At 48.6% G+C, this 16,392-nt stretch overlaps 1 protein-coding gene across 2 annotated transcripts in view; it reads right to left on the bottom strand.

Annotated features, from left to right (window-relative positions):
* Positions 1–595: 595 nt before the first annotated feature.
* ADAM19 (ADAM metallopeptidase domain 19) overlaps positions 596–16,392 on the bottom strand; it is a 98,334-nt gene continuing 82,537 nt past the window's right edge. The window contains exons 16-23 of one of the 2 annotated variants that reach the window (XM_055285477.2): positions 16,151–16,355; positions 15,012–15,089; positions 14,792–14,900; positions 13,491–13,635; positions 12,279–12,363; positions 11,441–11,665; positions 4,959–5,111; positions 596–4,273 (exon numbers count right to left, since the gene is read on the bottom strand). In XM_055285477.2, the coding sequence (XP_055141452.1) occupies positions 4,220–4,273; positions 4,959–5,111; positions 11,441–11,665; positions 12,279–12,363; positions 13,491–13,635; positions 14,792–14,900; positions 15,012–15,089; positions 16,151–16,355 (1,054 nt within the window). In that variant the 3' untranslated portion in view covers positions 596–4,219. Of the gene's footprint in view, positions 4,274–4,835; positions 5,112–11,440; positions 11,666–12,278; positions 12,364–13,490; positions 13,636–14,791; positions 14,901–15,011; positions 15,090–16,150; positions 16,356–16,392 lie in introns of those variants that run through there. The other variant, XM_055285476.2, reaches the window with a different exon arrangement.

Here is a 16,392-nt window from a genome sequence, read left to right as displayed (position 1 = left end):
AGGACCGACTGTACTCAGTAACTGTTACCTTTGATCATGGTTATTAATCCTCCATCTCTCTGCGAGAACCTCAAAATTGGGGTAGGGATCAATGAGAGAATAAGGGTGGGATCCTTTTATGGACTAGGAAGCACTAATGAATACGAGCTGTGGTATCACGCAGGGTTCTGGAATCAGAAAGCACACCCAACCTTATCCCTAGCTGTGCCTGCCTACCCAGCCCAAGAAACCTTGGGCAAGTGTCTCCCCTCTTTAAAGTATGATCCCTTGCCTTATTAAGATGAGAAGGTGAGCAGAAGCTCTCAGCTGTCTTCTATATGCAGTAGTGTAGGATGAGAAAAAACATATCGAAGAATCTCAGGATCATTCAGGCCTTTAATAAGCAGCCTGCGTCCAGGTGCAAAGACAAACAGCCCCCTCTACTGGTCATAGGAAAACATAGGCTTTGCTGTGGCTCAGGGTCCACCATGATGGCTTTATAGGCTGAACTGACCGTCCTTGTGGGAACTCTTTCTCGAGTCCACGTCATGAATCCTATCTAATCTGAGCAGTAGGATATTACAACAAACACACAATAAAGAGTTGCCAAACCAGATAACATTGCAAATGACAAACAATTCATTTTTAATTAAATACAAACAAGGAAAAAAGGCACCACGGCCCATTCAAGTATTTTGCATAGATGTACAAATATTGTAAACAATTAATAGGTGGACAAGAGAGAAGAAGATCTGTTTTCCATGAACAATCTCCCAAATAAAAAGAAAATTCACATTGCCCTGGATCCCAGACACATACAAACGCACAGTGGACGGTGTGAGAGGGCGCATTGGGGGTGACTTTGGAAATGTGGGCTTGGATTCTACAGAACCTCTCCTTCGCAGGGTTCCCTCAGGAAGGGGACCTTTCCAGTTGGCGTTCCCATGGCTTTCTTGGGTGTCCAGCAGAGCTGTTATACATATGGTTAACACAATTACTGACTTTGGAACTGGTCCCCAATTTTCAAATTGCAAGTCTTCCAAACCCTCTGTCAAATAAGAATAAATTAGGAAGTAGGCAGGGAGAGACTTTATTGGAAAGGCGTATTGCAGGAGGTGGTGAGGGGCTATTGCTTCAGGGGGAAGGGACTATGGCAATACAAACACTCCAACCAGAAAATCAGTAAGTCTCAGACCTTAAGATCTGCAAGTATCTCAGAGCTGGAGCAGAAAAGGGCTTTACTTTTATAGGCAGAAGTCAGCAAGGCTGAAAGGAACCTACGGCTAGCAGGCAGTTACAAGATGGAGCCAGGTGCCCAGAATAAGGCTTCTAGAGACAGGGAGACAGGGCACTAAATCCCTTGAGGTTTGTTTTAGAGACAGCTCCAAGGGCCTTAAAAAAAAAAAATTATTGGGTTGTAAAATTGGCAGGAGGTTAATTTCACTTTTACAAAGATTTACCTACATCTCCATCTGCACAAAGAGCTTGCTAACTCACTAATCCAAACTTGAGTTAAGCTTCCCTCCTCCCAACCAGACTCTGGACTTTGGTCCACCCTCAGCCTGAGCCAGCAAACAGCCCCTCCCTTGGAAAAAAAAAAAAAAAAAAATGCTGGGCACAAAGTCATTCCCTGAACGTGGTTCTTTCTAGCCATGTTTACTTCTTCCAATAAAAGAAAAGGCCTTTTCTGCCTGGGCTTTGAGGTGCTTGCAGATCTTGCCATCGGTCGGTCTGAGCCTTTTCACTATTCCCATAAGGCCCCTTCCTCTCCCTTTTGCAGTATTCCCTTTCCCCTTCTGCAATCATGCTTTGGAATAAGGTCTCTCCTTCCCTAAGCCCAGATTTATTTGTATTTGACACCTCAAAACAGCGTACTGGGCACTGGAAAGAAAAGGGGATGCGTAATGGCCAGTCTTCCTCCTGGGCAGCCTCCCTGAACAGAGCCAGGAGTGAAGCATCAGTAGAACTGGTTGCCGAAAGTCTATCAAATTCCAAAACATTCCACCATCTTCCAGTTCACAGTACAACTTTATGGGATGGAGGTGATATGAAAATAATAAAACAAAACAAAACAAAAAGCAAGAAAACAACAACCCAGGTCTCTTTCTGGTGTGGTTCCGGGGAGGGTGGACTGCAGGTTCAGACGGCTCATGCAGTCACTATGGCTGTGGTGCTGTCACTTCAGAGCTATCTACCTCCTGATGTGAGGGAGAAAGGCTGGAGAAGCCACAGGAACCTCTGGGAGGCATAGGGTTGGGTTTTGAGGATGTTGCTTGTTTGTTTTGCAGAGGGGTGAAAGGGGTTGTTTTCACCTTTACTTTCCAGGAACCAAGCCTTGAGACAAAGGGTGGCACATTTAAATAAAAGGTTGGGCCACAGGAAAGGTGGGGAATGGATCTCCACAGCAAGGATGACCCACGGCAAGGACATGGGGAACCTGTATCATAGCCACCCTGAGGGAAGAGAAATTCATTTTCCTGAGATCTTTCTAAACCCAACCCAGGCTTTTCCCCCAGGGGCACATCCCGTATTTTCCACTTATTTCTAAACCCGAGAACATCCAAGAAGCACCTATTGTGTGCAGAGAACTATAAGGAGGCCCTGGGGTGGTGAATCAGAAACTCAGCCTCAGCCTTGCAGTGAGGTTTTCAAGAGCAAACAATTGCTCATGGCAGGATGGGAGGAGGCCCCAGGAAAGCCTCAGAGGAGTGAGAGTCAGGCCAGCTCCTGTCCGGAGAGCCACCCAGCACCTTTGTGGGGTGGGAGTCAATCTCCCAGAAAACATCTCCAGGTGCTTTGCAAAAACCGTCCTATCTAGCAAAGCACCACACGGCCCTCCTTCCCTGCTGCAGGGAAGACAGGAGCCACCGCAGACCCCCTCACCTGCTCAGAGCTCTCTTTCTGTGAGGGTCAGGTAAGGGCAGTGACCAGAGACAGAACAAAAGGAAGTGAATGACAAAAAGCTGGGTTGAGGAAGAGGCTCCCAGCTCTGACTGTTCCAGTGCAGCTGTTGCTGGCTGCCTTCTCCATTGATCTCGGCAGCTCCAAGAAATGGGTCTGTTCTCTGCTCAGAGGGCAATGGTCCAGCCCGAAGTCAATGTCCAGCCACTAGGGCAGGCTGGCTCCCTCGTGTGTACTTTGTAAATAGCTGGGCTCCCTAAGGGGGGAACCTCATCTAGATTTAGCTCAGAGAGTAAGGAGGAAGACTCCCACCCTGCTGAGGTCACAAAACACAAAGAAAAATAAACATATGACCCCAATTGCCATGCCCCGAGTCTACTCTGGTCACACTCCTGAGAGCCAATGAGGGAAATCCAGTGGCCGACTGTGAGAGAGGACTCTGACTTGTAGGTCACAAACACCTGGTCACCCGAAGGTCAGGACTGCTGAGGGTTTGCTCACCAAAGCACCACACATTAGAGGGGGAATGAAAAGGGAAGGAAGAGAGAAAAGCATGGGGCACCAGGAAAGTGCGGCAGAGAAAACAAAGAGCAACTAGAAATTATCCAGAGTCAGGAGTCGCAACCTTTGGCATCACAGCTCAGAGGAAGCCCAAGCCCGGTGCTCCTCCTGCTGTCTACACTGCCTACGAATAGTACCTGTCTGAGTCAGAGTGACCCGTGTGAATACGGGGATGCAGGGGTTTGGGGAGAGGTGGAAGGGGACTTGGCTTGTCACATGCAGCCATATAGCCAGAAGCCATTCCCTCAACCAAGCCCTGGGCAGAGCCACAGCAGTGGCTGGTTGACCCTTCCTTAATCCCTAAAAGCTAAAAGGGGTGGGTAAGTACCAGCCTCTGTCCAGCCCGGGACCTCTGAGGAGAGCAGAAGCAATAGGAAGCTCTCTTGCGTGCCCTGCACCCCAGGAGTGAATGGATGGCTTCTGCAAGCGAAGTGCTGGCCTGAGGGGGCTTGCCCGCCTTGAGCATCTCCATCAGCACCTCGGGGATAGGAGTCTGGAGGAGAAGCTGCCATTCACCCTCCTCATACTCTCCCCTCCCTACCTGGGGCTGTATATTGCACAAAACAACACCTAGAAGCCATCAGATCGTAGTCCCTCTGGGCTTCCGAGGAAGCCAAGGAGGCACTGAGTCAACAAGATTTTTGGAGATGTGGAGGTTCCTGGAGGAGGGTGGGAGGAGCTCAGAGGTGGCCAGACATGCTTCTTCAGGGTTCCATGGCCATGGGTCCTCTGCAGTGTCCAGAGAGCTCAAGAAAAAGGAGAAGCCCCTTGGACAGGTCTAGATTTTCGAGCTAATCATCCCTCCAGCCCTCTGTGATCTGTATTCTGGAAACTGGGAAGAAAACAGAAGGGAGGGAGAGAGACATCAGCTTGATGCTGATCAATGGGATCAAGGTGGAGCCATCCTCCCGATTTTAGAAGGAAGGATGGACCACCCACTGAGAACAAAGGCTTCTTGTGAAGTCCATCCATGGGTCTACTCACCCAGACCATCAGCCCTGCAGGGAGGGGTGTGGTGGATGCCCCCATTTCAAGCTGACCAGTCACCCCTCCCTCTTCCCTTCCCTGCTAAGGCAGCAGCACAGTCCATAGTTTTCCCAATGCCTCGTGGGAATACAGAGTGGTCAGCCAGCTTCTTCACCTCATCCCTTTCTGACCTAACTCCCAAGACTGGCAAACTGAGACTGTCAGCCACACAGAAGAGGTACGAGGAGGGGCCAAGTGTACACAGCCTTCCGCAGGCCAGGTGGCTTCTACTAATGCACTTCCTTGCTCTTCACAGCAACCTGATGGGGCTGGTACTACTGCTCATCATAGCCTCTGTACAAATGAGGAAACAGACTCAAGAGGGACTTGCTCAGGGTCCCTCCGCAGGTCAGGTGCAAGGGCAGGACTGAAGCCACTACAGTTCAGGAGCCAAAACTCCACAGCCAAGCGGGCACCAAGAAACATGAATGTTTTGCCCTTGGCTTTTGTTCCGGAAGTTCAAAGCCCTTGAGGGCTTCCCGTGGACTCACCTTTGGGGCAGGTGCTGCCAGAGGCTGGGACTGCTGAGGGCCAGCACCAGGGGGCCGCAGTGGGGATGCACCCCCTGGCCTGGGGAGGCTCCTGCGGCCTGGCACTGGGTTTGCCGGGAGTGCCTTCTGCGGTGGCCGAGGCCTAGAGAAGTCCTGGAGAGAAAGCAATAAACCTCACTTGAAGGCCAGAGGCCTGTTTGAAAGAAAATATCCCTGATATCTTACAGGTCAAAATCAGATAGGAAAAAGTCATATATTGTATGGTCCCATTTAGAAAGAAACTGTATGTATAATGTGTTTATATTCTCAAGAGGAAGTCAGGAGAGCAAGCTGGCAGTATCTATTAAAATTACAAATAACCAGTGATGATGAGCTTTTTTTCATATGTTTGTTGGCTGCATAAATGTCTTCTTTTGAGAAGTGTCTGTTCATATCCTTCACCCACTTTTTGATAGGGTTGTTTTTTTCTTGTAAATCTGTTTAAGTTCTTTGTAGATTGGGGATATTAGCCCTTTGTCAGATGGATAGATTGCAAAAATTTTCTCCCATTCTGTAGGTTGCCTGTTCACTCTGATGATAGTTTCTTTTGCTGTGCAGAAGCTCTTTAGTTCAATCAGATCCCATTTGTCTATTTTGGCTTTTGTTGCCATTGCTTTTGGTGTTTTAGTCATGAAGTCTTTGCTCATGCCTATGTCCTAAATGGTATTGTCTAGGTTTTCTTCTAGGGTTTTTATGGTTTTAGGTCTTAGTTTAAGTCTTTAATCCATCTTGAGTTAATTTTTGTATAAGCTGCAAGGAAGGGTTCCAGTTTCAGCTTTCTGCATATGGCTAGACAGTTTTCCCAGCACCATTATTAAATAGGGAGGATCTAGAACTAGAAATACCATTAGACCCAGCATCCCCACTACTGGATACATACCCAAAGGATTATAAATCATTCTACTATAAAGACACACGCACACGTATGTTTATTGCGGCACTATTCACAACAGCAAAGACTTGGAACCAACCCAAATGCCCATCAATGATAGACTGGATCAAGAAAATGTGGCACATATACACCATGGAATACTATGCAGCCATAGAAAAGGATGAGTTCATGTCCTTTGCAGGGACATGGATGATGCTGGAAACTATCATTCTTAGCAAAATAACACAAGAACAGAAAACCAAACACCGCATGTTCTCACTCATAAGTGGGAGATGAACATGAAATGAGAACACATGGACACAGGGAGGGGAACATTACACACCAGGGCCTGTTGGGTGGTGGGGGGCTAGGGGAGGGATAGCATTAGGAGAAATACCCAATGTAAATGACGGGTTGATGGGTGCAGTAAACCACCATGGCATGTGTATACCTATGTAACAAATCTGCACGTTCTGCACATGTGCCCCAGAACTTAAAGTATAATAAAAAAAATACAAATAACTGTTCTCTGATCTAGTAATTCTACTTCTTCTGACCTATGTTAGAGAACTATTTGCACACGTGCACAAAAATGAAATTGCAAGGTTGTTCCTTGCAGCACTGTTTGTAACAGCAAAGAAACTATAAATAAGCAAAATTTCATCAGCAGAAAAATAACTAAAATTATAAAGTGACAGATGATATAGCACTTAAAAAGAACGAAGTAGGCTGATAGGGGCTGGCGTGGGGAGATGTTCAAGAGTTGTTAGGTGGAACAAACAAGCTGTAGAGGATAGTTGACATAAAATAAGTCAGCATGCTCACCGCCTAGTAGAAATGTCTATAACAGAAAAAAGGAAGGATACAGACCAAAGAGATTACGCTGGGATGGGGTGCGAGAGGGGAGGGGTATGTTCCAGGTGAATATTCCATTTTTTTTTTTTTTTTTTTTGAGATGGAGTCTTGCTCTGTCCCCCAGGCTGGAGTGTAATGGCACGATCTCGGCTTACTGCAACCTCTGCCTTCCGAGTTCAAACGATTCTCTTGCCTCAGCCTCCCGAGTAGTTGGGATTACAGGCGCCCACCACCATGCCCAGCTAATTTTTGTATTTTTAGTAGAGACGGGGTTTCGCCATGTTGGTCAGGCCAGTCTCGAACTCTGACCTCAGGTGATCTGCCTGCCTTGGCCTCCCAAAGTGCTGGGATTATACGTGTGAGCTACCACGCCCAGCCCTTGAACATTCCATTTTTTTTTTTTAACAAGAGCATGTATGTGTATTGCCTGTTTAGATTAAAACAAAATTTAAACAAAGCAGCAGCTACATTTTGTTCATGTTGGTTGTCCATGTGTGTGGCATATTTCATGGATTCTGTCCTTGCTGTGTTACTATTACCTTCATGTTCTCACCATCTCCACAAGGCTTTGCCCTGACTACCTTATTTAAAATTACAACAGCCCCCACCCTGACATTCCCTGACCTTTTTGTCCTAATATACCTCTTCTTTTCTTTTCATATCACTTACTGTCTTCCAACATATATAATTTATTTACTTATCCAGTTGATTTTTACTTTCTGTCTCTCCATTCCCCTCCAGAGTGGAAGCAGGGTGGGGTCAGTATCTGTTTGGTTCACTGATACATCTTTGGCTTCCAGAACAGTGCCTAGTACACAGTAGGTGCTCAACACGTATTAGTTGATCCATTGTTTTTTAAGGGGCAAAGAATGACTGTCCCACCCGCAGGCCCCCAAGCTGTTAGGGTTTAAGGGGAAGCCAACTGCATAGATGGGAGTTCCAGTGCCTGCTCTCCTTGACTTCCTTCCCTTCTTGAGAGGGTCACTACCACATATTAAAGTGGACAAAAGGCAAGCACATAGGGAGGGCAGGAATAACACAAAGAGCTGAGATTTTCCCCAAGAAGCTTCATGGCATCAGAAACTAAAACAAATTCTTAGGGCCAAAAAGCCATCTTCTTCAGCTCCATCTAGAAGGACAATGCAATCCGCCTCCTTCACCACCACCTTCCCCAGCTCAGAACAGCTGCCAAGTTGCAGTGGTTGCTGGAAGCCAGGATAGAGACCTTCTGGGGCAGGTTACAGCTGGGTGCAGATGTCAGGTTGCAACTGGGAAAGGCTGTGCTCTCAAGGGAGTTGTGCAAATGAGCCACTGAGGGGCTGGAGTTTGGGCAGGATCCTCATCAGCATGTCAGCACTGGGCCTCCCAGCGCAGCAACCAGCCACAGGCCACATCTGCGATGATCCAACTCAGCCCTACCAGGGCCCTCGTCCAGCACTGTTTTCCTTTTTCTAAAGCAGAAACAGTCCCTCAGCTACTCTGGCCCACGCTCCCTTCCACAAGGGACGGCATCTCACTCAATCAGATTGCACAAGCCTGACACGGGGCGTCATCCCCTGCCAAGCAACGGATCTTCAACTCCTATCTATTTTCTCTTCTGCACATTTCTCATCAGCTTCACTCCATCAGCCCTGACTACTCCCTGCTCCAAGCTTTTACCATCTTTCTTCAGGACAACCTTTAAATCTTCTAACTACGACACCCATTTGCTTCTAGAGTGACTTTCATTTTTTAAAACTATTTTAAAAATTCAAATGTAATATACACAGAAAAAGGTGAACAAATCATAAACATACAACTAGATAAATTATCACAACGTGAATACACTAAGTAATCCCCATGCAGGTCAAACAGTAGATTAACAGCTTCAGAAGCATCTATGGGCCCCTTGCAGGAAATACACCTCTCTCCTGCCTAAAGATATCCCAAACAGTGATCAATCCTTGTCAACAGAGAATTGCCTCATGTCACCACTGTCCTCTTCCTATGGAATACAGACCAAAGTCCTGACCAAGGCTATGTGGCCTGGGCACAGATGGGCTCTTCCTGGCTTTCCAGCCTCATCTCATAGCTCCTTGGGCCCCAAGCACACAAACCTTTAAGTTCCTTCAACCCGCAGGGCCCTCTCCCATGACAGAGCCTCTTTACTAGTGGGTCCTGGGACCAGGAAAGCTCCTTCATCATTTGCCCTCACAGCCTGGTTAAGTCCTGTTCCTCCTTCATGTCTCAGCTCAAATGTCACCTCCTCAGGGAAACCTTCCTGGATTTCCCAGACTACGTCAAATCCTCTTGTTACTCTCTTCTGAGCACCGAGCCTCTCCTTCACAGCACGTATCGCTGTTGCAGTGACACATATCCCAGAGTCGCTGCCCCAGCAGAATGTGAGCTCCTGGAGGCAAAACTGCCATCTGCCTTGCTCGTCATCGCCTGGCCCAGAGTGCAGGTGCATAAGCCGGTTTAGAATAGCAGAGCTCAAGATGTGATGATGAGGTTTCATCCATCACTTCCCCAGGGCGTCCATGTCCCCCAGTTAGGAGGTGGGGAATCTTTGATGGCAGACTGGAGACTGAGTGGCCCCAGGGCAGGAGGCTGTCTCGCTCAGCTGGGTGAGACCTGGGTTCAAGTCCTAGCTCCTCCACTCACAACTGTGCAATGTCGGGCAAGTCTCTTCAATCCTATGAGGCCTGGCAACCTCCAAGAGAAATGAGGGCTGCAGCAACTCCCTTCTTGGAATGGCTGTGAGGAGGCAGGTGGCAGCCCAATGTCATCACAGCAGCCCCCACTCAGAGCAGCTGCCTCCCACTGTTCGCTTGTAGAGAGACACCCACCTGGGCCCTGGGGCCCAGGAGAAGCTGTGCTTGGGAGCTGTGTTTTGGGGTGCCTGCCACTGGCTGGGCAGCTTCCTGCACCCGGGACTCCTGCCAGCAGTCCCAGGGGTGCAGGTGCAGGGTATGCACAGCCTCCACCACTTAACACACAGCTGGGTCCCCGCTGTCCCTGACGCTTCCTGACCTATAGCTCAGCACCTCGGGGTGACAGGGGTGAGGCTGGCCCCGTGTTCTCTGAACATGCCTCTAGTGTGGGTTTTTCGGAACAAAAGTTTGAGTGCACTGCTCCCTCAAACCGACCCACTCCCTCCTCCCTCTGCTGGCACCCCTGTTCTCCTGTAACCCCAAGTCTCTACACGCCTGCTTTCTCCCTTTCTTTCATCTCTCTGTTAGGGACTGAACTGTGCACTCATCATTTAAAAAAAAAAAATCATATGCTGAAGCCCTAACCCTGAGTACCTCAGAATGTGACCATATTTAGAGATAAGGTCTTTAAAGAGGAGATTAGGATAGAATGAGGCCACCTAATCCAATCTGGTGTTCTCATAAGAAGAGCAGAGTTGGATATGCAGACACCAGGGAGGCAGCAGTGCATCGGAAAGGCCACGCGAGAACACAGCAAGAGGGTGGCCACCTGCAAGCCACAGAGAGAGGCTTCAGAAATAACCCTTCCAGCACCTTGACCTTGGACTCCTAGCCTCTAGAACTGTGAGAAAATAAGTGTCTGTTTTGAAGCCACCCAGTGTGCAGTACTCCGTTATAGCACCCTCAGCACACGAGTACACTCTCTACCTCTCTCTCTCCACTCCTCCCCTCTCTTGCTTTTTTCCTTTCCTCCTTCCTTCTCTCTCCCTGTCAATCTTTCCTCTCTCTTTCTGCATGGATTTTTCCATCCTACCTCTGCCCCACACAAAAGGAAGGGGAGAGCAGCAGTTTCACAGCAGAGAAACAGAATGGATGCCCTCAGCCTTCCCAAACTGTACCACTGCTACACATCCCAAGGACCCTCCAAAGCCTGCAGCCAACCCCAGAGTCCTTAGGGTCAGAGACAGCTTGGGTTCCATGGAGCCCTCTGGATTACACCCAAAGAAAGCAGTCTCAGTTGAGGGGTCACACCCAAAACACACAGGCCAGTTCCGGAAGGCACCCCACCCGGCCGCCACCCAGAAAACACCTGTGTCTGCACTGGGGGATTTCCTGCAGAAGGTGTGGTCACAGCCATCAGAGCACACATACGCAGTGGGAACAGGCTGCTGGGCAGGCTCTGCCTCCAAGAGCACCAGGGCTGGGGGCGGAGAGTCTAGACCCCACTCTCACCTCCCAGAGGCACCTGCCCCTTGGGATGGGCAAGGCATCAGGATCCATCCCTAAGACTTTCCAATCAGTAGAAGGTACCAATAGGTACAATTTGGTGGGAAGAGTACTATGATGAGAGAAGTACAGTCCCATCAACCTCAGACTTGAGGAATCAGAGTGGACTTCCTGGGAGAAGCGGCATCTAGGAGCAGATCTGAGGATGAGCAGCAGCTGGCCCCGCCAAGGGCAGAAGGAGTGTATCAGGCAGAACAAGCAGCATTTACAAAGACCTAGCAGGCAGACGAGCATGGGGAACTGACAGAAGTTAATTTGGGGTGGAAGGTAGGTAGTGGCTTGTCATAAAATAGGCCAACCCCGGGACAAAATGCCACGTGGTTTAGGAGCTGCCTAGAGAGTCTATTTCCCCACGTTCATTGCTCTAACCTGCTGTGCGCCCCTGTATTGACTGAATTGCAGAAAAGGCAGTCAGCTCATGACCCCACAAGTTTCACCTTCCCCACCTTTGCTATTACCCACTGAAAGTGGCCTTAAAAGCAATGTTCCCAGCCCAAGGTTGCTGACTATCCACTTACCTGGGAAACGATGCAATTTGGTGCGGGGGGAATTGGCCGGCTTGGAGGAGGCCTCCTGGACGACTCCGTCCTCTCTATTTGAGACCCGGGCCCTGGGGAGTTCCTAGCAGCCCTGCTCAGGTGTGCTGGCAGTGGTGCAGGTGGGGACCCACCGCGCAGATAATCTGGAGGGGGCCGGGGAGGAGGCTGGGAGGGCTTCCGCAGGATTTCCGGAGTGTTGATCACCTGTACGCACAAGTCAAGGAACACCTGAGACAAGAAATCACTCAGGGCTGTCCTTGTGTGTCTCTCTGAGATAAACCAGAGCCCAAAGGGAGAACAGACACACCAATCTATTAAACCCCTGAGGATCCCAGAAGTCAGATGCAACCTTTAAAGTCATTAGGGGATGTCAGAACCAAATAACATGTCTCTCCAGCCAATAAAAGGGCTTTTATTACCAATCCCATGGGCCCACAGAGGCTCTTAGAAAAATACAGCATGGCGGCCGGGCGTGGTGGCTCACGCCTGTAATCCCAGCATTTTGGGAGGCTGAGGCGGGTGGATCACGAGGTCAGGAGATGGAGACCATCCTGGCTAACACGGTGAAACCCCGTCTCTACTAAAAATACAAAAAATTAGCCGGGCATGGTGGTGGGCACCTGTAGTCCCAGCTAATCGGGAGGCTGAGGCAGGAGAATGGCGTGAACCTGGGAGGCGGAGCGTGCAGTGAGCTGAGATGGCGCCACTGTACTCCAGCCTGGGCGACAGGGCGAGACTCCACCTCAAAAAGAAAAATACAGCATGGCCCTGAGGGATAAAGGAAAAGTAGCAAAGTTCAGTGGTGCAAAGCTTTTACCTTTCGCTTGCCCTGGGGCGTCTGCAGCTTGAAAGTTGGGTTGGCATGACCAGTCCCGCTGTTCTGAGAAACCCTGAAGGGACAACTAGAAACATGAAATGGGGGAGGAAAAGAAAGGGGAAGATGTTCAGCAGGGGACAGTGCCTGAGTTCCCTTTGACCCAAGCATGGCCAGCAAGCAGCTAAATCTTTCCCAAGTCTGCTCTGGAGGCAGTGGGATTGGTCTTCTCAAACCACATCTTCCTAAGTAGAAAAACGTGTGGCCAATAGAGAACTTTCAAGGAAACAGAGTTGGCCTTATACAAAGCAGAGCTCTCTCAGCACCTTCTCTTCACCCTTTTAAGACTCTTCCCCTGTGAGGAGACACAAGGGTGTCACGAGCCATCAACCAATCCCCATCAGGCATAGATCCAGAAAGACCTGGGACTTAAAATCCCCTCCAGAACAAGTGTTATTTAATAGGTGACTCAGAGACTGTACATCTTCCATATCCAAAATAATAAATCACTTTTCAAATGGGACACCAAAAGCGAGCAGGAGTAGCTATTCTGATACCAGATGAAACAAACTTTAAAGCAACAGTGGTTAAAAAGACAAAGAGGGGGCTGGGCATGGTGGCTCATGCCTGTAATTCCAGCATTTTGGGAGGCCGAAGCGGGCAGATCACCTGAGGTCAGGAGTTCGAGACCAGCCTGGCCAACATGGTGAAACCCCGTCTCTATTAAAAATACAAAAAATTAGCTGGGTATGGTGGCATGCACCTGTAGCCCCAGCTACTCAGGAGGCCGAGGCAGGAGAATCACTTGAGCTCAGGAGGCAGAGGTTGCAGTGAGCCAAGATTGCGCCACTGCATTCCAGCCTGGGCAACAAGAGCGAAACTTCATCACAAAAATAAATAAATAAAATAAAATGGGGAACAAATCAACTAGACAAAGGATGGCAAATAGATTTTATTTTATATTTCAACTTGATTTGGTTGGGGATATTCTGCTGAGAAGAACTCAGGAGTGATGACCAGAATCAGTAGAGTACTTACAATAAGATCAACTAGTAATGCCTGTCACAGTCACAGCAGGGGAGAGGGCAGTGTGTACCTTGCATTTGTCTTCCCTGAATTAGACCCACTATCACCAACACTTTTGCTAAGTACCATTTATGGAGACCTTTGTGACCCATAAATTGACCCTGAATCCTCCATCGAACCCTGTCATACCTGAACTGTTGCCTCAGCTTGGAAGGGAGAGCTGAGGGCTTGAGTTGGCCTAGTTTGTTGTTCTGTCTGCAGCAGTAGTACATCAGCATGAGGACCGCCAGCACGAAGATGGCCACCAACACTCCAGCTACCACAGGACCCACACCTTCCAGAAACAGAACCCAAGTGGGAGATTTAGAAGCTGTCTGGGCTACAGCAGATTTCAAAATAGGTATTCGTGCTTCTTCTTCAGGCATTTGATTTGCATTTAATTTGTATTACTTATTTTAACTTACAAATTATAATTAAAAACACACATTATGGGCCGGGCACAGTGGCTCACGCCTGTAATCCCAGCACTTTGGCAGGCCGCAGTGAGCAGATCACAAGGTCAAGAGATCAAGACTATCCTGGCCAACATGGTGAAACCTCGTCTCTACTAAAAACACAAAAATCAGCTGGGTGTGGTGGCACACGCCTGTAGTCCCAGCTACTCAGGAGGCTGAGGCAGGAGAATCACTTGAACCCGGGAGGCGGAGGTTGCAGTGAGTCGAGATCACTCCACTGCACTCCAGCCTGGGTGACAGAGCAAGACTCTGTCTCAAAAAAAACAAAAAAAAACAAAGAAACAAAAAGACTCAGACGGATTTAAGACTAGAACTCTCACCCATAATCTATAACTCAACATTTGGTTTCATCAAAACTACCCCAATATTCTCTCAAGTGGTTAATGTAAATATAGAGAATATATTTGTACTAACAAAACACTACTTTTTATCAGTTTTACATACTGGGGTTTCTTCCTTGAAAGATTTTGGTGCTTTTTTTTAAGTTATTTGCTATTTAAAAAAAAAAAAAAACTTTAGAAACCATAGTGCTAGAATCCTTGAGAGATTCACTAAAATACTATAAAATTTTCCGAGTGTCTGGTTCTCCATTTTAACTTGTGTCCATCAGAGGAAATCTAAACCACCATAATGTGTCCTAGGTTCATGATTATTTTCAAGTGCCCAAAGATAAATAGTCACCGTGTCCCCTAAAAAGAATGGGAACATTCTATGACCTACAGTCTCTCTTACTTTCACTCTACTAAGCGGGCTCCCCCTCCTCAGTAGAAAGGATGGGAGAAGAGAGACTGAACCGTGTCCCCACACCACACTATGGGCAGTCGCTCCTCTCTCTTGGTCTCTATCCTGATTTCCTCTCTACAAAATCAGGACAATGAAGCTGACTCAATGTGGATGCTCTGCAACATGCCACCTGTCCCTGACGCCCGCTCTTGTCACAAAAGTGGGCAGTGGCCCCAGCAGGCTGGCACTCACTCTCAGGAGGCATGGGCCCGCTGTCGATGCTGCCCCCGTGGCCTGGTGTGTTGCAGAAGGGCGGGGCCCAGCCCGGCAGGCAGTGGCAGTTCTGGTTGTTGTTACAGACCTGGAGCGAAGAAACGGCAGAGGCATCAGCACCCCGGAGAGTGTCAGCCACCCACAGGGCCTGCCCTCATGACGCCCCCATGACACAGAGAAGCCAGAACCCAGCACGCACCCCATGGCCATTGCACTTCTTCCCACAGCCTTCAGTTTCAAAGAAGGAGGTGTTCCTGCACTGCCCCTCGAAGCAAATCTGCACGGAGAGAAAACAGAATGATCAGTGCAGTGGGAGGGATGCTGGTTGGGAGTCAGGAGGCAAGATTTTGCACTTGGAACATACGAGGACCCATGGCCCGGCCTGGTGGCTCACGCCTGTAATCCTAGCACTTTGGGAGGCTGAGGTGGGCGGATCACCAGAGGTCAGGAGTTCAAGACCAGCCTGGCCAACATGGTGAAACTCCGTCTCTACTAAAAATACAAAAATTAGCTGGGCCTGGTGGCCTGTGCCTGTAATCTCAGCTACTCGGGAGGCTGAGGCAGAATTGCTTGAGCCCGGGAGACAGAGGTTGCAGTGAGCCAAGATTGTACCACTGCACTCCAGCCTGGGTGACAGAGCAAGATTCCATCTCAAAAAAAAAAAAAAAAAAAAAAAAAAAACTATGAGGGCCCAAAAAGGCAGCCCACTTCAGGTTACTATCAAAGTGAAAAATGGAAAACAGCCCACACGCTAAGGACAGGACAACAGCCAACTAAATTCTGCTATTACTTTTGTAATTAGGGAGAAAACAACAAATATATTCTTAAAGTATCATATTTAACAATACAATATTAAATATGTGTTATCACATTAAAAGACTATTATGTTGATTATGTTAATTACTTGCCATTAATATGTATCAATTTTAACATTATATTTAAAAATAATGATGGTGACAGTATTCTATGCCAGGCGCTGTGCTAAATGCTTCATGTTTTCCATAGCCTCATTATCAGAATCGACTCTGGGATAGTTGCTATTATTTTGCTCAGGCTTCCCCAACTCCTAGTCCATTTTTAATTCCCATGATAATTAGCAATGATGAGAGTGGCACTAGCTAGGCCACCTAAGTGCTTTACCAGGATGATTTTCTTTAATCCTTCTGACAATTCTCTGGGGTGGGTGCCTGCTGTCACTATACATGCTTCATGAAGGCAGCCACCAAGGCTGAGGTTGGGGAGGTGGCATCTGAGCCCAGGCATCCTTCCCTCAGAGCTCACTTCTTAATCACTCTGCTCTGCAGCTGGCTCCTAGGTGAGCTGGAGGAGGGGACTCACATGGTTGTAGCCACATTTGGTTCCGGTCATCACCAGCCCTGGGTCCAGCATGTCACCCTCCTCCTCAGGACCTCGGTAGACGTGGGTGCCCCGGCACTGGATCTGCCTCCCATTCATGATGATAGTGGTGTCGATGGGCACTGCGTTGGATTCCAGGGGCCGGGCCTCGGAGCTCTGACACTGGATCTTCCCACACTTTGCATCTCTGGGCACAAGAGACAGAGAGGGAAGGAAGTGGAATC

Source organism: Symphalangus syndactylus, chromosome 7 (assembly GCF_028878055.3).
Source record: "Symphalangus syndactylus isolate Jambi chromosome 7, NHGRI_mSymSyn1-v2.1_pri, whole genome shotgun sequence".
Taxonomy (NCBI): domain Eukaryota; kingdom Metazoa; phylum Chordata; class Mammalia; order Primates; family Hylobatidae; genus Symphalangus; species Symphalangus syndactylus.
The sequence above is the reverse complement of the archived record's forward strand: the minus strand, read 5'-3'. Positions and strand labels throughout refer to the sequence as shown.